The following is a 24,412-nucleotide window of genomic DNA, read 5'->3' as shown; positions in this document are numbered from 1 at the left end:
TGCTTACTTCTCATCAACTTTTAATTTTTTATTAATTGATCCATTGCCATTATATTGAGTTTTGAATTCTCACCATAGGCTCTGCTGTTACTGGTTCTCCACATTGGACGATGTTCTAATTAACTTGGTAGCAGATTATGCTATAGTTTAGTCAACACAAAGTACACTGCAGATGCTGTGATCAAATCAACACATACCAACAAGCTGGATGAACTCAGCAGGTCGGGTAGCATCCGTTGAAAGGAGCAGTCAACGTTTCGGGCCGAGACCCTTCGTCAGGACTGAAGGAGGAGGGGGCAGGGGCCCTATAAAGAAGGTGGGGGGAGGGGAAGGTGCAGGTAAAAAACCAATCAGAGGAAAGATCAAGGGGTGGGGGAGGGGATAGGCAGGAGAGGTGAAGAAGGAATGTAAGGGGAAAGAACTATGGGTAGTAGAAGAAAGCAGAATCATGAGAGGTGATAGGCAGCTAGACGAGGAGGCAGAGTGAAAGTGGGATGGGGAGAAGGGAGAGGGAGGGAATTACCGTAAGTTGGAGAATTCGATGTTCATACCAAGGGGCTGCAGACTACCCAGACAGTATATGAGGTGTTGCTCCTCCAACCTGAGTTTGGCCTCATCATGGCAGTAGAGGAGGCCATGTATGGACATATCCGAATGGGAATGTGAAGGAGAGTTGAAGTGGGTAGCAACCGGGAGATCCTGTCTGTTTTGGCGGACAGGAGGTGCTCGACAAAGCAGTCCCCCAATCTGCGTCGGGTCTCGCTGATGTAGAGGAGGCCACTCCAGGAGCACAGGATGCAATAGATTACCCCAACAGACTCACAAGTGAAGTGTTGCCTCACCTGGAAGGACTGTTTGGGGGCCCTGAATGGTGGTAAGAGAGGAGGTGTAGGGACAGGTGTAGCACTTACGCTTGCAGGGATAAGTACCAGGTGGGAGATCTGTGGGGTGGGACGTGTGGACCAGGCAGTCGTGGAGGGAACAGTCCCTGCGAAAAGCAGAGAGGGGTAGAGAGGGAAAGATGTACTTAGTGGTGGGGTCCTGTTGAAGGTGGCGTAAGTTGCGGAGGATAATATGCTGGATCCGGAGGCTGGTGGGGTGGTGGGTGAGGACAAGGGTAACACAGTCCCTGTTGTGGTGATGGGAGGATGGGGTGAGGGCCGAAGTGCGGGAAATGGAGGAGATGCGGGTGAGGGGATCAACTTGGCTAACCTATTACACAATCTGCCACGAAGTACTGATGCTCCAACTTTGCCGATATTTAAGTTAGAGTATAATGAATTGGAGTTTCTGTTTCAAAAATGCGACCAAAGCAGATAACTTTCCAGAATCATTTGGAGTAAGGAAATGCCAAGAACAAAATCACTGAAATCTGTTGGAATTCTTTGAGGAAATATAACCACATAACAATTACAGCACGGAAACAGGCCATCTTAGCCCTTCTAGTCCGTGCCGAATGCTTACTCTCACCTAGTCCCACTGGCCCGCACTCAGCCTCCATTCCTTTCCTGTCCATATACCTATCCAATTTTACTTTAAATGACAATACCAAACCTGCTTCTACCACTTCTACTGGAAGCTCGTTCCACACAGCTACCTCTCTCTGAGTAAAGAAATTCCCCCTCGTGTTACCCTTAAACTTTTGCCCCCTAACCCTCAACTCATGTCCTCTTGTTTGAATCTCCCCTACTCTCAATGGAAAAAGCCTATCCACGTCAACTCTATCTATCCCCCTCATAATTTTAATTACCTCTATCCCCCTCAACCTTCTACACTCCAAAGAATAAAGACATAACTTTTTCAACCTTTCTCTGTAACTTAAGTGCTGAAACCCGAGTAACATTCTAGTAAATCTTCTCTCTACTCTCTCTATTTTGTTGATATCTTTCCTATAATTCGGTGACCAGAACTGTACACAATACTCCAAATTTGGCCTTACCAATGCCTTGTACAATTTTAACATTACATCCCAACTCCTATACTCAATGCTCTGATTTATAAAGGCCAGCATACCAAAAGTTTTCTTCACCACCAGGAACAGTAACAAGCAGGATAGACAAAAGAGTCAGTGGATGTTATTTAACTAATTGTTTATATTTTTTTCTCCTGCCTCTAGGGCCCAGTCTACTTTTCATCACTTATGCAGAGGCGATGGCCAACATGCCTGCGTCAACATTTTTTGCCATAATATTTTTCTTAATGCTGATCACTCTGGGTTTAGACAGCACGGTAAGAAATTGGGCATCTGCTGAAATTTTCTGTGCTTTAATACTATGAATGTACTTTGTATTTCAACATGATTCTAAACAGATATGCTTACAGAAGGGGTTTGCATGAAGTCATTAAACATTAAATGTTAACTTACTGAAAATGGCCCTGTTAACTGAATCCACACTGCACAGAGCATTGTATCTAGCTGTGTGTATTTGCATTATAATTCAACAGAGTTGAAACGGGCTGCAGTTATGCTTTTGAGAACACAGTTTGGGAACGTTACCTGAGACATTTACGATGTAAGTACAGGCAGTAACCAAGGTTACAACACTGTTTGTGAAAACTGTTCATAAACTGAACTGTTAGTAAGAAATGCAAAAAAATTACGTGGGGGAGGATATCAATAACAGCTATGATAGGAGAGTGAGCAGCTGCAAGCCAGTCTCACTGACTTGGTAAGTAAGTCTCCTCAGTGCTCCCAGCTCTGTTTGTTTCCCTTTAACTCCTGGGTGTGGCTGAGTGTGGAAAGAAGTATGGCAGAAAATGTTGCCAAAACATCCCTATCCATCCCACTGGTCTCCCAAGTGCTCATTTGTAAGTACAGGGTAGACGTTTGTAACCCAGGCACAGTTGTAATCAAATGACATATGCTTTTTATATTCTGTTAAATCACAAAGCACAATAGCATTCATTTTCACTTAGCTTTGACTGGTAATCTTTGCAAAAGAACTTCATACTAAAAGAGCAGTGTTAGTGGACAACTTGGACCTTATACCTTGTACCTGATCCATTGTGTAGTGGTGGGTATTATTTACGTTCCTAGCTGTATTATGTCTCTAAATAGGAAGTAAAGACTGGGCTATCCGTTGGGTAATTAAAGTAACTGCTTTCCATGGTCCACCTGTGGTTTAGTTTCGGAAACCCCATGATATAATTAAATAAATATTTAAAACTGATTACTCTTATATCCAAGTCATTACTGGCTTCTCACTTATACATAATCGTAAACAGAAGTTTTACAGTAATGACAATATACATATAATATTGAATAATAACAGTTGCTAAGAGATATTTTACCTAGTGGTAAAAATCTTGGTGCTTGTTATTTAGTTAAGATGTTTTTGTTTTTAATTAGTTTGCAGGTCTGGAAGGAGTGATAACAGCAGTTTTGGATGAATATTCTGTGTTACTTAGAAATCGCCGCGAATGGTTTGTGCTCGGCCTAGTTGTGATTTGCTTTTTGGGAGCTATGAGCACTCTCACATATGTAAGTGCAAAGGTTTAATTTTAATCATGGTGTACTGCAGATGGCTTCCCTTATCTTCTAATCAAATTTGAGATATATATTTGCTTCTGCCAGTAATTTCTAAATTAAGCAAATATAGTTTGCACTTCCCTTATCACAGTTTACTTTTTGCAGAAATGCTCACTGTGATAGACTAGGGGCAATTCATTTATCCCTAAGTTTGAAGCTTGTTTGTTTAATATTTCATATCTTTGTTTTAACTTCAGCAATCTGAAGAATGTTATGCTTGCAAGCAAACTTGAACACTTTTCATTAATGTTATTCTCTCATGAAATAATGAAGCATTTGAAGCAGACGAGCAGTGAGGAAAAGACAGGGCAAAAGATCAGCTTGAACTATTCTCTGGTCACATTTTGGACTGTAAATAAATTTAAAACTTTCTTTTAGCCTAATTTTAAGTAAATATGATGTCAAGGGAGCGTTTAGATTCGAACAGTGCAAAATTACATACTAATAAGTTAGACAATATTATTTAGGCAAATAAGATTTGAGTTAACAACAATTATTTGGGTCAGCACCTGAAATGGAAAGTGGCTTTGTTTTTTACTTACTGTATTGGAAGGTAAATGAAAATCGATCCTCTTCCACCTTGTTTTCCAATTGGCAAAGAGCTGAAATCCCTCTTGGGAACCCAGTTTTTTTATACACATCATAATTCTCTTAATAAAATAAAGCATGTTCTCAATAGATATATTTTCATGATTATTTAACAAACCCACTTAAGGCATCTAAATCCTTTGAAGGTAGTTGTAAGTTCTTACTATAAATACCTATCAGAAATTCATCGTCCTCATTTGGTTGCGCTAAGCAAGTAATATGAGTATATAAACATACTCCACTGCTGAAATTCAGATCCAATGATATTATTGAATTTGTATTCTAATGTTCCTCTACCCTGGAGTGCATTCACAACATTTATGTCTGTCATTTCAGGGTGGGGCATATGTGGTGAAATTCTTTGAAGAATATGCTACAGGTGCTGCTATTATTACTGTGGTGTTTCTAGAATCAATAGCTGTATCATGGTTTTATGGTAAGTAACTATACATTTGCAAGATAGATATCAAATGCAGCAAGACGGCGTAAAAATTAGGTATTTCCACCAACATGAGCATTATTACACCATGCTACTTGGAATTATGAATACAAGATAATCAATTGTAAACCCAAAGTTGAAATGAGACTTCTTTAAAGTGTGTGTTCTATTTAGACGGAGCTTTAATTATACAGGAGAAAATATGAAGGAAATATTCTTTGGATTAAATGAAATGGAAGGAGAATTTAATCATGAGTATTCAGTAGATCAACTAAGCAAAAAAAATCTCATTTCAAGTTGCTATTTGCATATGAATCTTTGTAAAATTCAGGTTAACAGTCTGGAATAACAGAGCTTCATGAAGGATAGAATAATGGAATTAATAAGGAATGTAGGAAATATGAAGCAGGAAACAAACGAGAGCATTGATGGAAAATTAATTTCATAACACTTTTGGAATGAGTATTCCACTACTTACACTATGCTACTTGTAAATAGGATTAAACCAAATATATACTATCACATGGATATTGCTGGGACTGAGTGGTTTGAGTTTACTGGGATTTTGCATTTCTCAATGAAAAAACTATTGCATTGGTTAATATAAATGAGTAACTGTCAGAGCCAAGAAAAGTAAAATGTGCTGGAAATATTGAGCAGATCAGGCTGTGTGAAGAGAAATAGACTCAATGTTTCAGGTTGGAGAACATTACTTAGAACAATGAACTGTTGAGCTTGTTTCATGTTCACTTTTTCTCCTTTCACTGTTTTAGGAATGAAGCGTTTTTGCCGGGATATTAAAGAGATGCTTGGTTTCAGTCCAGGCTTGTTCTGGCAAATATGCTGGGTTGCCATTAGCCCACTTTTCCTTCTGGTAAGATTATTTGGCAAACTTGTTATGAATTCCTCCCTGGGTTGTTAAATCATACCATGTATCAGAGTATGGGAAAGTGACAGCCTTTCTTATTTGGTAAAACATTTCTTCAGGCAATACCCTTTGCTATCTCCAGGACTGTGATATTACTCTTAAATTCCATCCTGAAATGATCCCATGCTAGATCAAAATTATCTTTCTATCCATTCTGGTCAGCATACATTAAAACCTGTTTGTTGTAGGTTTGCACACAGTGAAATTCGATTGTAATGGTTCACTTCATGTAGAATCAATGATAGTAGTTGGAAAAGAGATCATCGAATACACTTAAGCAAATAGATTTAAGGACCTGAAAAACAAATTATTATGATGGTTATTAAGTATTACCTTTCCAATGTTGGTTAAATCTACCTTTGATAGAGCAATTCATTACATCTTAACCATAATAACAGCTGTGGCAATGCAAATTTCCTCTATGCCTCTTGAAAATACACTTCTCAATATTTCAGTGTTAAGCCTCATGCTTGCTTAAATCAGGAGTTAAAGCCTTATATTTAACTATATCCACATTGTTCAGATTGTTATACAAGATTCCATGCCATTATTTTTTTTAAACCGAAGAATTCTCAGGTTAATTTTTATCCTTGAATCTAATCAGTATCTCTCAAAAGCATGTTTCCTTATTACTTTTCATCTTGCTATTTGTTGAACAGTACACATAAACTGTTTAAGATGACGATATCTACAAAACAAATCCTCACCCACATATATCACCTGCCTACTGAATCAAAGGAAGCAAAATGTCCCATTTTGAATTGGGAAGAATCATTCATGAATGAATATTACAAGCTCTGCCCATAAAAGACACATCTCCAACTAGTTTGCTGTCAAAGCAATCTAATGTTACAATGATACTCCCCATCAACACCTTATTTATGAAATCCAGTATTGACATCCACACGTTCACTTCATGTTCTCCACAAGTTATTTCGTCCCTACCTATCCTTCAATGCCTTCCTTTGCGTACTCTCTCCCAGCCAAAGTATATTGATAAATTGAATTATTATTGGCAAATGTGTCAAGAAACAGTGAAAAACCTGCATACCATTCAAACAGATCAATTCATTACAACAGTACATTGATGTAGTATGAGGGAAAACTATAACAGTGCAGAATGAAGTATTACATTCACAGAGGAAGTACAGTGCAGGTAGAAATAAGGTGTGAAGTCGCAAGTCCATTTTATTGTACTAGGTAACCTATACAGTAGTCTGACAACAATGAGATAAAAGTGGTCCTTGATTCTAGACTAGTGTTGCCCTACCAGATCTAGGATCAGAGCTAAATGAACCTGACCTTCAAGGCCATTTTCACCCATCTTCACTTGTAGATGGAAGACTTGTAGTCTTCCACCAGCACCAGACAACACTGTATTGGGGCATAAGGACAGGCAATATGGGATTTTGTTTGACTTAACCACATCAGATACCATGCTCTCATTTATTAAATTGGTTTCAAAAGTTTGAATATCCAGTGTTTTTTCAGTGTTGCTAAGCTATGATAGTAAACATCAAAGTGAATGTTAGTCTTGGAACAGTTGAGGCTTGAGATCATATTTAATGCTGTTGCAGTAGTGATGATCATCATAAGAGACACTGGAGAGGAAAGGGCTGCTTAAGTTGCCTTATTAATTTCTCCTCTTTCTGTTTTACCTCATCCCAGTGCTCCTCAGCTGCTCATCAAAGAACTGGTGGCAAGAGCTGTCTCCTAATATGTAACTTGAGGCAGCTTTCTACCAACGGGATACTTTATTTTAGAACTGCTAGGCTCTTTGCAACTAGAATTCACTGGCGATTTTAAAAAAAAGACAGCATAGGAAATTTGTATTAATGAAAGTTAATTTTTTTTAAAAAGGCAAACCTGAAATAAAACCGAAAAATGTACTGCAAATACTCAGCAAGTTAGTTAGCACCTACTGAAAAAAAAGTCAGATCAAGGTAAATTTATTATACAAGTACATATACAACTCCAAGATTTGTTTTCTTCTGGGCATACTCAGTAAATCCAAGAGCCATAATAAGAATTAAGGAAAGACTGCATCCAATAGGACAGACAAACAACAAATGTGCAAAAGACAACAAACTGTGCAGACAAAAAAAATATTAATAAAGAAATAAGCAATATCAATAACAGGAGATGAAGAGCCCTTGAAAGCATCCATAGATTGTGGGAACAGTTCAGTGATGGGGTGAGTGAAGTCATCCCCTCTGGTTCAGGAGCCTGATCATTGAGGGGTGATTACTGTTCCTGGACCTGGGGGTGAGTGCTGAGGCTCCTGTACCACCTTCCTGATGTCTGCAGTGAGAAGGGAGCTTGACCCGGCTGGTGGGGGTCCCTGATGTGATGTGCTCAGTGGTGGGGAGGGTTTTACCTGTGATGGATTGGGCCGCATCCACTACTTTTAGCGGTATTTTCCATTCAAGGGTGTTGGTGTTTCCTTACCATGCTGTGCTGCAACCAGTCACTATACTCTCCGCGACACATTCCAAATCTTTGCAAACTCCCCAGGAAGCAAAGGTGCTGCCGTGTTTTCTTCGTAATTGCAATTACTTGGTTGATCCAGGTCAGATCCTCTGAAATTATAGCACTGAGGAATTTAAAATTGTTGACCCTCTCCACCTCTAATCCCCGTGGGGTTCATGAATCTACGGTTTCCGCCTGAAATTAATATCCAACTCCTTGGTCTTGCTGACATTGAGTGAGACGTTGTTGTGGCACCACTCAGCCAGATTTTCAATCTCCCTCCTATATGCTGATTCTTCATCACCTTTGATTCGGTGGTGTCATCAGCAAACTTAAATATGACATTGAAATATTTGTTCAGTGTTTCCAGTCTGAGAACTGTCTGATTTGTGTTGAGATATATTGAAAATCTTTATTCAAAGCAATTATAAAACAAAATGGTGAGCATTCTTCTTGTGCTTCATCACTGATATAACTAAGCTGCTTTTGGAGAGAAAATCTTCTGGATGTGGAATTTATTTAGAATTATTTGAAAATGTCTTTGGAAACTCAACAGTATCAACCTGTGTTGGGTCTGATATGCAAGCACTCAATATAAACAAATATTTAACATAACTGCACATCTTCTCTCTAAATTCACTGCTTTAAAAAATAATCCTACTTATTTGAATGCTTAATCACACTTCAAATTGATCGGAAACAAAGTATTTCTTACTATTACTGTTGACTTTCTTCCTAATTAGAGAGTTACACCTGATTAGATCTATTTTTTTTAATTCTCTCTTCATTGATATTTGTCCTATTTTTTTTTCAACAGTTCATCATCATTAGTTTCCTGTCAATTCAGCCAGAAGTTAAACTCTTTGACTACACCTACCCTTACTGGACTGCAGTGGTTGGCTATTTCTTGGGGATTTCATCAGTTATTTGTGTTCCATCTTATATGGTTTACAAGATTATAATTACTCCAGGGACATTTAAAGAGGTACGTGGCAGACATTTATTATTCTGTTTTAATAATTGGCATAGAGAAGGAACTCTGAAACAATTATTATTTTGAGATGTGTTTGATAGTCTTCTTTGTTTGGGATGCAGAATGGATTTGTACAGTTTTCACTGTTCCTTTACTATCAGTACATTTCTTTGATGAACCTTTTTCAAAAAATTTCTATAGGTATCCAACAGCCTTCAGTTCTACCTTCACTTAACCAGTAGTCCTACTGTTCATTATGGAGCCTTGGTCAGAGAGTACTCTCTCAATTTTGAGACCCTGGTAATCCTGGACAGCCTCATTATTAAGAATCAATGGTCTTGATCGAGAGTACAGCACCAAGATTATTATTAGTAAAAGAGGAAACAAACATTTGAACTCAACGATGCTGCCATTTCTACATTGTTCTCACACAATTTATCAAGGAATTGCTGTAGAACGTTAAGGACAATTAGCAATAGATTTTCACAACCTAACTCTACAGCTAATTTGGCTAAAGACCTTAAGAACTTAAAGAACTATTTGCCTATTTTGATAGTTTTTTCCAGTTGGTATCACTTATCTATACCTCCGAACCATTCTCCATTCACACACAATCTAGTTTAACTTTACTAAATTCATCAAGACTGATAACAAAGAACAATTCAACATTCACAACTAAAGGCAGCCAGTCCTTACAGCTGATGCATGATAATATTCAGCAGGATTAACTGTAGTGGAAACTCCTTCCAAACACTTAAATCTTTGATTTGAAAGAAGTGGGAGGAGCCAAAGCAGAAATTATTAAGGTTGAAGACCAGTTCTGCCAGACAGAGGAGAGTGGAGGTAGAAGGGAACTGGTTGGGGCTATTGTCCAGAAAGAAGCGGGTTTGATGGTGAGGTTGGGATGAGGTAGGGACCAGTGAATTCAGAAGGAGGGAGGAATGTTAAAGGCAAGATGGTTGATGTCCCATTGGCAGTTAGCAATAAAAAGATCCAGAGTATGGTGTCAAGGAAGAGGAGGAGGGTTGAAGATGGGATAAAGGGTCATTGGTGCAGGCTGGAGAACCCTTACCAAAGAAGTAGGCACGGAGATGACAGAAGAAGTGTTCAGTGTCATGGTGAGTGTGGAATTCAGGGGTGCAGGCACAGGGGACAAAGGTGAGGCCCTTACTGAGGACAGAACATTCTGCCTCAGATGGGGAAAGGTCAGAGGGAATTGTAAAGACCTAGCACCAAATGAAAGCTGGGATCAGAGGGGGGAAGAGGGTTGGTAGTGTTGGGGGAAGGTTAGGGTGTTCAGTAAAGGGGGGGTGGGTGGGATGAAGATGGAGGCTCCAAGGTCCCAAGAGCTGACGGTAGGGCCTGAGAGACACACGATTACAGAGTGGTGGTGGGGGAAATCGAGACAGGAAATTCAGCAGCAGCACGCAAAGTCTCGGTCTGGATGTGCTGTCAGTCAAGGTCCAGGCTGGAGTTAGAGGTAGAAGTAGAGGTTGCGCAAACTTCAGTTTGGTGTCATCCAAGGTCATTGGAACCAGTGTATACTGTTGTATTCTTTGCCAGACATCTACACTATCCACAACTCCTCCAATCTAAGTATCATCTGCAAACTTCCTAACCCCCCCCCCCCCCACCAGTTTAAATTTTCATCAGGCCATTCATGTACATCACAAACAGCAGAGGTCACAGTACAGATCCCTGAAGAACAACACTAAGCACACACCTCCAGCTAGAATAAGTCACTTCGACCACTACCCTCTGTCTTCTGTGGGCAAGCTAGTTCTGTTTCCAAATGGTCAATTCACTAATTATTTTGTATATCTTAATCTTCTGAATGAGTCTCTTGTGAGGTATCTTGTCAAACGCCTTACTAAAATCCATGTTGACAACCTGCATCAATCATCTTTGTCAAAAAACTCCGTCACATTAGTAAGACATGACTTGCTCTGCACAAAGCCACACTGGTTCTCCTCAATTTAGGCCATGGTTTTCCAAATACTCATTAATCTCATCCCTAAGAATTCTCTCCGGTAACTTCCCTACAGTCAACATCAGACTTGCTGTTCTGTAGTTTCCAGGATTATCCTGATTCCCTTCTTGAACAATGGAACAACATTATCTACTCATCAGTCCTCCGGAACCTCATCTATGGCTAGAGAGAACACAAAGATATTGGTCAAGGCCCCATCAATCTCTTCCCTTGTCTCTCACTAATCTGGGCTATATCCCATCAGACCCTGGGGATTTATCCAACTTGATGCTCTTTAAAAAAACCCAATACTACTTCCTCCTTTACTTCAAAGTGTCCTAGCATATTAATATTCTTGGCACTGATCTCCCTATCCTCCATGTCCTTCTCCTTGGTAAATGCTGATGTACTTATTAAGGAATTCAGACACATCCTTCACATCCAAATGTCCCCCCCCCCCCCCTTTATCCTTGAGTGGTCACACTTCCTCTCTAGTTATCCTCATGTTTCTGATGTATATATAGAATGCCTTGGTATTCTCTTTAATCCAACTTGCCAAGACTTTTCATGGGCCCTCCTGGCTTTCCTAATTTCCTTCTTGAGTTCTTTTCTAGCTTTATAATCCTCAAGGGCTCTGTTTGATTCTAGCTTCCTAAGTTTTACATACATTTCTCTTCTTGACTAAATTCATCACTTCCCTCGACATCCAAGGTTCTCTTACCTCGCCATCCTTGTCCTCCCTTCTGATTGGAACATACCTGTCCTGTACTCTGTGCAGTTGGTGTTTATACACCCTCCACATGTTGGTTATGGACTTGCCCAAAAACAGCTGTTCCCAATTAACTCTTCAGTTCCTACTGAATAAACTTACAATTTCCCCTGCTCGAGTTTAATATTCTCCTGCAGGGTCCATACTCATTCTTATTTATAGCTGTCTTAAAATTTGAGTTGTGGTGACTGTTCCCCAACTGCTCACTCAATGAAAGGTCAATCACCTGGCCAGGCCCATTACCAAACACCAGATTCAGTGCAACATTTCCTCTTAAAGAACTATCTACATGTTGATTTAAGAAGCCCTCCGAGATGCACCTAACATTCTGCCCCATCTAAACCTCTTGCTGCACTAAGGAGGTTACAGTTTATGAGGGAAGTTGAAGACCCCATGAAAACACCCCTATTGTTTTTACACCTTTCCTTCATGGGTGCCATGGTAGCATAGCAGTTAGAATGATACTTTTGCAGCTTGGAGTTCAGAAACGGTGCCATTCTGTGAGGAGCATCTGTACATCTGGCCCGTGGAATGCATGGCTTTTTCGTAGTGCTGTAGCTTCCTCCCCGCAATCATTGTAAATTGTCCTATGATTAGGTTACGGTTTATCAGGGTAGCTGGGGTGGCTTTTGCTCAAAGACCAGAAGGGCCTACTTCATGTTGTATCACTAAATAAATAAATATGTTCCCCAAAGTCCTGGTGGCTGTTGGGGGTCTGCAGTACAATCCCAGAGTGATTGCACCCTTCCTATTTTTGAGTTTTATCCATATAAACTCCATTATGATCCTTCTGAATGCAGAAGTGATTGTCCCTGATTAGTCATGCAACTCCCCAACCACCTCTTTTACCTTTAACTTTTCTACAACATCGAAACCCTGAGACATAAAGCACCCGTTCTTGTCCTTCTCTGAACAATATCATTATTCCATGTACTGATCTATGCTCTTGTCATCACTTTTACCTACAATGCTCCAGCATTACAATAGACACACTTCAAACTAACCGTCCCGTCAATTCTATTACTTCTGCAAGTTTTTAGTGGCCCTAACATCTCCATCCTTCTATTCTCTGACTTGGTGCTGCCAATCTAGTTTAAACCCTCCCAAGCAGCACTAGCAAACCTCTCAGCCAAGTTATTAGTTCCCCTTCAGTTTTGGTGCAACCTGTCCCTCTTGTACATGTTATCCCTGTCCTAGAAGAGGTTCCAATGATCTAAGAACATAAAACCCAAACAACAGCACCAGAACTTTTAAATCTGTACTATCATCCTATTCCTGTACTGACCAGAACGTGGCATCAGGAGTAAATCCAGAGATTATTACTTTGGACACCCTGCTCCTTAGTCTCTTTCCTAATTCCTATGCTCTCTGTGCAGGATCTCTTTCCCCTTTCTACCTGTTATTGGTACCACAATCTCTGGATGCTCACTCTTCCCCTTGAGAATGTTCTGCAGCTGTTCCAAGACAGCCTGGACCTCAGCAACTGGGAGGCAACACACCATTCTGGTGTCTCTTTTGCAGCCACAGAATCTCTTGTCCAACCTGTAACCATCAAGTCTCCTATCACTGTCACACTGGCTGATTCTATCCTTCTCTGCTGATCCTCAGAGTTGATCATGGTGCCATTCCGCTGGTTGCTGCTACTGTGCCCCGATGAATCATTCTCTCTCTCCCCCCCCCCCCAGCAGTATCCAAAGAGGTGTATTTTTTGCTGAGGGGAATAGTTGCAGAGGAACCCTCCCCTTACATCTGGAGATCACTCATCTACTATCCGAAGCCTGCATTCTGGGTGTGACCTCTGGAGTAAAAGTTTCATCTGAGGATGCAGCATCCCAGATGATCCTGAGTATTTTTAACAATTTATTTTTATCTTGTTTTAAAGAGATACAGCATGGAACAGACCCTTCCAGCTCACTGAGCCGCTCCACCCAGAAAAACATCAGCTTAACCCCTAGCCTAATCACAGGACAATTTACAATGACCAATTAACTGGTTCATCTTTGGACCGTGGGCAGATACCAGAGCACTTGGAGGAAACACATGCACATAAGGGAAAAATATACTCTTTCTTAGACGATGCAGGAAAATGAATGCTGAACTCTGCCAGAGTTGTAATATGACATTAACTCTTACACTACCATGGCACCCCAATACAATAAGCTTTAGTTCCAGTTCCTGACCACTCTAACAATGGCCACACTACTTGCACCTTGCTGCTTTTTATTGGCTCACATAAAACTTGCTGACAAGATTTGTTCTTTTCAAATGGCTCCCACCCCCTCTCACATGCTACTTCGATTATCAGATTGGAAATAACATCTCCTCACTGACGGCCAACACTGGTACTTCTCAAGGATGTGTGCTCAGTACACTTCTCTACTCTCTACATCCACGCCTGTGTAGCTAAGTACAACTCAAGTGCTATCTATAAATCTGCCATTGCTACAATTATTATTAGCAGAGTTTCAGATGGTGGTGAAGAGGCATATGGGAGAGAGACAGATCAGTTGGTTGAGTGGTGTCACAACATCCTCGCACTCAGCATCATTAAGACCAAGGAATTGATTGAGGCCTTCAGGAAGGGAAAGGTGAGGGAACACACACCAGTCCTCACAGGGAACAGCAGTGGAAAAGAAGAGCATTTTCATTTCCTAGGTGTCAGCATCTCTGAAGATCTATCTTGGGCCCAACATATTGAACAAAGTACAAAGAAGACACAACAGGGAGAGCCAGCATGGCTTCGTGCAGGATAAGTTGTGTCAAACTAACTTGATTCAATTTTTTGACAAGGTGAGGAGAGAGATTGATGAAGATAGCAGTCGTTGTCTACATTGATTTCAGTAAGGTGTTTAATAAAGGCCAATCAAAAAGATTAAGATGCATGGGATCTGCAATAAATTATCAGTTGGGATTCAGAAGACAAAGAGTAGTGGTCGAGGGGACTTATTCCAGCTGGAGGTCCATAATTAGTATTGTTTCACAGGGATCTGTGCTGGGACAACAGCTCTTTACTATGTATGTTAAAGTTCTGGATGAAAATGATAGTAAGATTGGTGGAATTGTGAATAGCGTAGTAAACTAGCAAACAATACAGTATGACATAGATGCAGATATGGGCAAAGAAATGGCAGATGGAGCTTAACTTAGATAAAGGTGAGGTGTTGCATCTTGGTAGGGCAAATGCAAGGAGACAGTACACCATATATGTCAAACTCAAGGCCCGCAGGCCAAATCCGGCCCGCGGTGGAATGATCTTTGGCCCGCGAGATAATATCTAATTACTATTAAAGCTGGCCCCAGTAATCGAAGCGCCTATGGCGTATGATATGGCTAATGCTGAGTTTATTCAGGTACCAGGTTTTCAGGGTTTTTAGTGTTTATTCGGCAGTCTTCTTCATAAGAAACGGAATTTGTAAAGTGAAACACTTTGTAGTTATAGCAGAGACTGAGACACGACAGCAGGCTGAAAAAACGGAGGCAACGAAAGCTGCGTTCGCACGCGTCCGACTGATCCGGCCTGTGACCTAAAATGAGTTTGACACCCCTGCAGTACACTGTTAAGGGCAAGATCCTTAACATTATTGCTGAGTAGAGAGATCTTGGTGTCGAGTTCAAAATGGCTACACAGATCAATAGGGTGGTTAAGAAGGCTTATGAAATGCTTGCTTTTATTAGTTGAGGCTTTGAGTTCAAAAGAAGTTACGTTGCAAATTTGTTATACTCTGGTTTGCCCACATCTGGGGTATTGCATACAATTCTGGTCGCCCCACTACAGGAAGGATATTGAGGCTTTGGAGAGGGTGCAGAAGAGGTTTACCAAGACGCTGCCTGGTTTAGAGAGCATGTGCTATCATGAAAAGCTGGACACTCTTGGGCTGTTTTCTCTGGAGTGGCGGAGGCTGAGGGAAGATCTGATAGAGGTTTATAAGATTGAGAGGCATAGACAGACAGGGAGTATCTTTTTCCCAGGGTAGAAATATCTAATACCAGAGGGCATGGATTGAAGGTTTGAGGAGCTAAATTCACGGAGGATGTGAGTTAAGTTTTTTACTCAAGAGTGGTGAATGCCTGGAATGCACTGCCTGGTATGGTGGCAGAGGCAAATATATTTAGAGGCTTTTTAGAGACTTTTCAATAGGCACGTGAATATGAGGAAGATGGAGGGATGTGGACATTGTGTAGATTGAAGGGATTGGCTGTTTTGGGTTTTTTTTATTTAGTTTTTACATGGTTTGGCCCAACATTGTGGGCCTTGGGGCCTATTTCTGTTCCCAATCTGTGTCAACAGCTATATTTCACAAGGAGTTTAAGGAGACTTGGTGTATCACCAAAGACTCTTGCAAATTTCTGACAGTACTGTAGAGAACATTTTGTACTAATTTATTTTATTTTTATGGGGTTTTCTATTATTATGTATTGCAATGTTGCAAAGCAACAAATTTCACAACATATGCCAATTATATTAAATCTGAATTAAGTGATTAATTTAAGCTTAACTGATTAAAAGTTGCACAAGTGATTTGAGTTGTATTCTTCAGGCGAAAAACCAATGATACAACAGTTTCTAGGAAACTTATGCAATTTCTATTGGGAAGCAACTACCACCAATTTGGAACAGGAAACTGAAAATCAAAATTAAACTACCGATGCTAGAAATACTCAGGCCAAGCTTTATCAGTGAGAGAAGAAATAGTCAACGTTTCAAGTCAGAGATCCTTTGTCAGAACTAAAAAGGAGACAAAAGGAGCTTGTTAAACTGTAGGGTGGGGAAGATGGATGTCTCTAACAGGGTTAAAACTGGGTGACGATGGAGATAAGCTGTAAACAAAGTTATCATGTCAAGTTAAAGTGAGGACACAGAGAAAAAAATTTCAGTGTTGAGTTGTGAAATGCAGATCAGGAGGACAAGCCAAGCACTTAGTATTCCCTGAAGAAGAAAATGTTTTGGTCACTAATTAACATGCCCTCAGTAGCTTATGTGCTCCTTTGCTGTAAAAGGTACCAGGTATATCGAATACAGTTTAGCTATACCACAGCACTCCTGGTAATGCAGTGGAAAGACGATTTTCTTGTTTATGTGGGCCAGAACTTGCTGTCCATGCTCACTGCAATTTCATGGCAAGTATGGAGTTGTTTCTAAATTCACTATGTTTGATGTTGTCCAATCTGGGGCAATTTTCAGCGACAAAACAACCAGAGAATAAGTTAAACTCTGAGCAGAGAACTATGTAGACTCTCTACAAATGGCAAAACCTTGTCCCCAAAGCTATCAAGGACCTTGGATACTTGTAAATATCCTTAACATCTAGAGAATTTAATTTAAAAAATTGAGAATTCTTAGGAATTTAAAACGTTTGTAAATCATTCACAATATTTAAGCAAACTTAAATGGAAATAAATCACCAGGTTTTCCACTCAACCATTCCTTTCCATTCAAATTAAGAAACCGGCTGGTCTCATGAAAGCTGCTGAAGAATTTGAGTAGTTTAGTCCTTCATTGTTTGTGTGACAAGCTGATGCCAACAAAACCAACCAAACTCGCAGCTGAAATCCCAAACTCGGTGGACAATGACAAGGAGGAATATGAGCAGTTCAGTTAGGATTCGATGCCATTTCCAGCAGGTTTGGTCTGTTATAAACCAGAAAACCCATTCATATGTTCCTAAGAGTGGTAACTTGCTAATGTATGTCAAAAATATGAAATGTAATGTCTCAATCTGACACGTTAACTATCTGTTTCCCTCCATTGATGCTGCCTTACACCCTCCAGCAGCTCACATTTTTGCTCCAGATTCCAGCATTTGCAATCTCTTGCATCTGTTTCATAATGTGCTTTTACTTACAGAGAATCTTGAGAAGTATAACTCCTGAAGTTGAAGAAAATGAAACTCCTAATTCTGGTGTCCATCTGAATGCTATTTAAAAACAACCATTGTTGGTGCTCTCAGCTTCCTGGACTGACTGCTCAGATCAGCAAATGGTATCACAAGATCAAAACCTGAACCCAAAGTAATAGATAAATGCGTTCAGAGTGAGCTTCAAACTGCAGCTTTAGTGATATCGGTATTTCCTTCAAAGTATTGATTTTTCTTCATATTTTACTGGTATACATTAAGTATTGATATAAACATATTCACACACAAATGTAAACTTAATGATGAGTTAAATGAACATTCCAGTTTCTCTTTTATTGCCCGTTGGGCATTATACTACACTTTTTATATATTAAAGAGGAATGACTATTAGTGACTGCAGACTGTTTCTATGTTCTATAATGTAATTTTGTGTATTTTAATTGGGAAAATAATATTTCTATTTATAGGAAACTAATTTTCATTAAAATGTAGCATTATTTTCATGACTAGTGTTCCAAAGTATGATTTCAAAATTAATTATAAATTTGCATTAAATGCAAGCCAGAGTTTTGTTGGATTGTAATGTTTACTTTAAGTTATACCTTGCACATTTACTTGTATATTTTTCATTTTTAATCTGTGTAGCCATGAAGCAATTGTATTTGATATATTACTTCATATGTGTTCTGGGTGCCTTATTTCTTAATTTAAATTTTATAAACAAGAAAGAAACATTCAGAGTCACTCAAAGATACATAACTGGAATAGATAGTAAACATTTGTTTTGATAAAATAAGTGGATTTTCTGTTTAAATGTTTTGCAAGAAGTGATTAATATAATTTTACAAGGCTTTTCAATATATGTTTCAAGATAGATTTCGGTACTCCAGTACTATGTAAATGTGTCAAAGTTAAATGATATATAGCAATCTTATTGGTGGATGGCATATTAATCAAATTTTCTGGACACCCCAAACTGCTTTGCAAGCATTTTGGGCACAGCAAACTCCATCACACAACATGACAATAACTAAACAGTTATTTTGCAGCTATCTGGTGCATATAATCATTAGTTCCTATACATCTCAAATGACCTATTTAAAAACAATTAAATCTGTTAACATTTTATATTGTATTTCCGTTCATCACAGATGATGTAAATTTTGTTTTAAAATTTACAAATAAGCAAATAAAAGTATTAAGAGATCCATGCTGATTCCAATTATCTATGAAACGCTTTTGTCCTTAATCACTGCAAAAGATTGGTCAAAAACTTCATATCGAACAAGGTTTCACATCGTGTAGTGAAAATGCAATTTTGCAATGGCCGTATTAGATGCCCTTTTGCAAAGAAGACAAATAGAGATTGAGTATGCAGTTATTACTTTGTGGTATTGTGTCTAAATGCTTTAAAGGGTAACATTAGTTATGTAATTGTGCTTAAAAACATTTTGCCTTTACCTCTGAAAGCAGAACGAATCGTGCAAAGCTAGACTAATTAGCACAGGTGAAAACATCCCCTTAATATAAATGTTCTCTTTGGGGCTTATTGCCATGCAGTCAAAATTTTGAGGCAGGATTGTTAGCATCAGACTGCATTGGTATATAAATTTGATTTGACATTACTCAGACGCAATGTGAATATTGTAAAAATTGGCTAGCTTATGAAATATACATCTGAAAGACTTCAATTATTGTGCAGCAAAATGCTCCATCTAGTGGCCTGTAACTCCTTCACCGATTAGCCTCAACTACATAGTGGGCACAAATCTAATAGTATTTCCATATTTGTGAGATTGACTGGTTTGTTTCTGGAACTGGTTATATCAAGCCATTTTGTACATCTACAGTACTTGTTGGTCAAGTCCATAAGTTTATTGAAACTGCTATTCATGTGTTACTGATGAATGTATTTGTCCAGCTTTTGTATGCAAATTATTTCTAACTGTATTTATGCAGATGTATGCTCCTGTTACTGGTATCACTTTACATAATTATTAAATAAAGTTTATCATTTCCATTAATTAGCATCAACACTTTGTCAACCTAACATATTTGAACAAACGTATAAACCAGATTCATACTCCTCCCTGTTTAGAGTTATGTATATGATTTTAATCTACATAAAATGGGAATTTCATTTTTTCTGACATCTTTCATAAATGATTTTACATGTTTATTTTCCTGTGAAAGTGTGCTTGGAAATAATTTTAGTTGGCTTTGACCTTTTGATATCAGATATTTTGACACATTGAATAAGAATGATGCCAATTTATCTACCAACTTTTTAATAGTTATTACTTTATTACTTTTAAAATATTCTGTCAAGGGCACAACCCAGCCATTAGGAACAAAGAAGGTTTAGTTCCCCATTATGTCAGTCAGTCACTGTAGCTCCAGTGATAAATAGCATTTCAAAATGAACGACACCATTTTACAAAGACTTGTGCAGAGCAATACCTTTTAGCTTACATGGCATTGAATTCCTTGACCACCTCCAGTTACATCTGAAATCCCTACTAGAATAGCATTTAATTACTGTCTGTACTATATTTATCTATTTGTCATTTACATTTCATTAGCATAAAGCATTTGCGACTTTTCATATACAATATTACTTGGGTGTTTTTAGACTCCGCTTTTAAAATTAATGAGATAGAAAATTAAAACAAATGCATCAACTAAAATTCCCCACTTTCTGGGAGGATTTGATTAGATGCAAAATCAAATGCAACTTGAAACACTAAAGATTGCTGACGCTGGAAAGTGCAGCAGCAAACAATTTCCTGAAGTAATTCAGTGGACCAAGCAGCATCTATGGGTGGAAAGGAACCTTTGAGGTTTCAAGTCGTGATTCATGGCTTCAACCCAAAACAGTGACAGTGCATTGGACGCTGTTGTCTTATGGGGAACTTTTAGATAGAAAAGGCTGTGATTCTAATGACCAGCAAATAAAAAATAATGTTAATGAAAAATAGATCTTGGGAGGAGAGAAAGGGGGCTTGATAGAGAGGTTTCCTCTTGGGGGTAAAATTTTAAAAAACTAACAGTAGTTTAAACATTGGCAATTGCCCCTTTAAAAGGCAAGCTGTTCTTCAGAGGGTTCTGGAACTTCTTCAAAGTTCAGTGGAAGCACTCTGAATATTAAAAAAAACTATATACCCCTTTTTTAAAAAAAACACATAAGGGGTTGAAAAGTCATTGTTTAAATGATATCATGATTTAAATATTTGGTAAAACCAGGTTGCCTACTCCTCCACAGAGTTTTATTGTTCGTATTAACTAATCCTAATTGTTTACTTAGTTTGTAAATTAGTTTTCAATGAGAGAATTTAAAATCATGCTCTTGCTTTGTGACAACAGTACCCATAAGAAAGCGAGTTGAACAGTGAAGGTATTTATTTCTTGGGACTGGGAAAGGATGGTCAAATACAAGTGATAATTTCAGCAGTATATAAAGCATTGACTGTAGATATACAATGTACTTCATTCATAGGATAATACAGGTGCTGCTCACTTCAGTGGCTATAGAGAAAAGGTGAAGGCAAGATTAAGGGTGGTATTTTGACCTGTATAAATGTCCAAGAACTCAAGTTACTCAACCATCTCAGATTCAACAATTCAGTGTAATTACAGTAATGACAATTTTACCCACTTCCCAGAGAATGTGTGTGTCTGCTGCTAGAAAGAACAGAATTAATCAATGTTCAGGAGATCACAGCTTCCTCCGTAACACTGAATTTGTAGGAAGGGAAAAATAGATTCTCTTATTGTTTTGGACTTTCAATAACAGTAACAGCCTTTGCAAAAATCTAGACAACAGTCAATGTAGTGATCTTAACACTTCCTTACAAGGACGTGACCAAATTAGAACAGCATCAGTTTAAATGTTTTATCTCCAACGCAACATGATGTTAACTACTTAGAATATCCACATTTTTATTTATTACAGAATGAATAATTTCTTCTAACACCTCTCTACCTCAAAAAAATAACAAGTGAAATTTAAAGCAATTTGCAACATTTTAGATATGATAGTTATCTTAGTTCACTGCATAGTAGCCACTAATAAACATAATGTAAGAAAATAAAAACGGGTAGGCCACTTAACCTCTTCAGCAAGTCCTGCCATGCCATATTGTCATGGCTGGTCTGTCCCAGGCTTGAAACACTCCTCTATGCCTTCTCAGAATCAAGTTTAATATCACTGGCATATATTGTGAAATTTGTTGTTTTGTGGCAGCAGTACATTGCAATATGAATAATAAAAACAAATTTATATTAATATCTTAAGAAAATTTAATTAAATAAGTAATGCAAAAAGAGGGAAAAATACTGAGGTAGTGTTTATGGGTTAATTATCCATTCAAAAATCCAATCGCAGATTTGTGCCAGTTTAGGCAACATCTATGGAAAGTGGAAAATAGGAATTTGATACTTCAGGTTGTGTTTAAAACCTTCTGCCAGAACTTCCACAGATGCTGCCTTCCCTGCTGGATATCTCCAGTATTTTCTACTTTTAAGCTAATCACCCTGTCTAAATATTCGATGCAAGTTAGCAAGCCCATTATTGAAAAATAATTCATTAAGCGTATGAAGTTAAGAGTAAGCAACCAATCACCTAAACTGTTGACAGAGATGGGGCCATCATTCCGATTCTTGAACCTGAATAACCAAGACTATTCCTGCATATAAAGAGACATCAGCACTGACACTGAATGTGTTCTTCAATATTAGAACCAGTTTCTTGTATTACATCATCAACAAAACTCATGATCATTGAAAATATTTTTCCAGAAGAAAGTTATTACTTCAATGAATATCTTTATGCCAATTATCAAGTTGTGCCAAAGGTGGCACAGAGGCATACTGTAATGCTCTACAGTTCAATTCCCACCACTGTAAGGAGCTTGCACACTGTCTCCCACATCAATGTGGATTTCCTCTGAGTGTGCCAGTTTCCTCTTATATTCCAAAGATGCGCAGGTTAATAAGTTGTGAGCATGTTATTTTGGCACCAGAAATATGGTGACATTTGCAAGCTCACCTCAGCACATCCTCAGACTGTTCATCATTGATTGAAAACTTACATTTCACTGTATGTTTTGATGTACATGTGACAAAGCTGATCTTTAAATGCACAATATTTCTTGCACTTAACTGCCTATGGCACCAATGCATAACTACCCTTATGCTCAAGAGTGTTAGTTCAAAAGTCATATGTTACATCATTTCACAAAAGTCTTAGCTCATTAATTACAGATTAATAATTTTTAATAGTTATTTTTCATACAAGATCACAAAAACCTTCAAAATGATGGTGTGTGTGTGTGTGTATATATATATATATCAAGTTAAATTTTTGCAGAAACCAGTTCCAATAAAACTAGTCACTTTCATCTGGCTCAATATATGACTTTGTTGAGGCCCTATTCATCTGCCTTGCAAGATATCGCTCTTTTGCGGATGAGATAGTCTCTTGATTACTGCGCTTGACAAATTTACTGAGTTTCTGAGAGTGTTCAGTCCCATTTGTTTCCTTTGTTGACTCACCTTTTGATTTTTGTTCACATAATACATTCAAATTTTTGTCCTCATCGTCTTTAATTTTGGGTTCTATATTTTGTTGTTCATCCTTCTCTTCTAATCTGGATCTCTTGTGATTGTATTTTCCGGATTTTTCTTTTTCTGAAGTATTACCAGAACTCTCTTCCTTAGTATCGCTGTTTTCATACTTCTTATCAGCTCTTTCATACGTTTCTGTTCCCTTTTCCCGAACCTCTCTGTCCCGGTTTCTTTCTTCTTGCTCTTGATTTCCGTATTTTTCTTCCTTCCTTCTGTCATCTTTAGTTGTATATTTTTCTGTTTTGTTTCGCTCTCTTTCTTTGAACTTTACATCTCTCACTTGTTCATCCTTATCTTTATGTCTTTCTCCAGAATCTCGATACCGCTCATCCCTTCCACTGATGCAGTCTTTAGATTTCTCTTCCTTGATTCTTTTGTGATCTTTGCTGTCCTTATATCTTTCATGATCCCTTTCTTTTCTTGGATCATTTCTTTCTCTATACTTTTCCTTTGCACGTTTGTGCTCCTTGTGCCTTGATTTTTCCCCACTTCTGCTTTTTTCTCCATTTGAGTGGCTTCTACCTTTCTCACTTCTGCTCTCTCTGGTTGAATGGCTCATATGTTGATGACGACTTTCCTCTTCCTCACTAGAAGATTCAACATGTCTTCTGTATTGGCGGCTTCTTGCTTTTTCTTCGTTAGTGTCTGAATTGTCTTCATCATTTCTCATTTTGGAAAACAACTGTTTTTGACCACGTTTAGCTTTAGTTTCATCATCACTGTCGATTTCAAAGTCACTGTCAGCATCTGGATCCTGGTTGGGTTTATCCCGTACTGAACCAGTGTGATTTTTACAATCATTATCATCAGATTCTTTCTTCATCCTGAGGAGAAAAATATAAAATGTCAACTTAATGTAGCAAAAAAAACCCAATAAAAATAGACGATTAGTTTACATTTCCAAATTTTTAAAGAGAATGTGCAATTACCAGGATTGTGTTGTAAATGTTCTATTTAATAAATGCTTTCTTTATTCTGATAGAATAATTATAAGAAACGTAATGAAAGAATTCCTTCCTAATGTTCATTTCAAGTGCTTCACCTGCCCTACGTATCCTCCCTCACTTTCATTTAGGGCTTCAAACAGTCCTTCCAGGTGAGGCAATAGTTCACTTGCGAGTCTGTCAGACCACCTATTGTATCTGGTGCTCCTAGAGTGGTAGCAGTGAGATCCAACTCAGACTGGCCGATTGCTTTGTCCAGCACTTTCATTCTGTCTGCCACAAAAAGCAGGATCTCCCAGTGGCTACTCTTTTCAATATCAACAT

The 24,412-nt window shown here is 38.5% G+C and overlaps 2 protein-coding genes across 2 annotated transcripts in view; one reads left to right on the top strand and one right to left on the bottom strand.

The window, feature by feature from the left end:
* The window catches only part of LOC140731709 (sodium-dependent serotonin transporter-like), a 54,404-nt gene extending 34,851 nt beyond the window's left edge, over positions 1-19,553 (top strand). The window contains exons 9-14 of the mRNA XM_073053410.1: positions 2,117-2,229; positions 3,350-3,481; positions 4,454-4,553; positions 5,330-5,430; positions 8,771-8,938; positions 17,510-19,553. Of these exons, the coding sequence (XP_072909511.1) occupies positions 2,117-2,229; positions 3,350-3,481; positions 4,454-4,553; positions 5,330-5,430; positions 8,771-8,938; positions 17,510-17,587 (692 nt within the window). The 3' untranslated portion in view covers positions 17,588-19,553. The remainder of the gene's footprint in view (positions 1-2,116; positions 2,230-3,349; positions 3,482-4,453; positions 4,554-5,329; positions 5,431-8,770; positions 8,939-17,509) is intronic.
* A 1,347-nt stretch (positions 19,554-20,900) lies between these two features.
* The window catches only part of nsrp1 (nuclear speckle splicing regulatory protein 1), a 50,870-nt gene continuing 47,358 nt past the window's right edge, over positions 20,901-24,412 (bottom strand). The window contains exon 8 of the mRNA XM_073053409.1: positions 20,901-23,968. Coding sequence (XP_072909510.1) covers positions 22,906-23,968 — 1,063 coding nt within the window. The 3' untranslated portion in view covers positions 20,901-22,905. The remainder of the gene's footprint in view (positions 23,969-24,412) is intronic.

This window comes from Hemitrygon akajei, chromosome 8 (assembly GCF_048418815.1).
Source record: "Hemitrygon akajei chromosome 8, sHemAka1.3, whole genome shotgun sequence".
In the NCBI taxonomy this organism is placed as follows: Eukaryota; Metazoa; Chordata; class Chondrichthyes; order Myliobatiformes; family Dasyatidae; genus Hemitrygon; species Hemitrygon akajei.
This window is presented reverse-complemented; position numbering and strand designations above follow the sequence as displayed.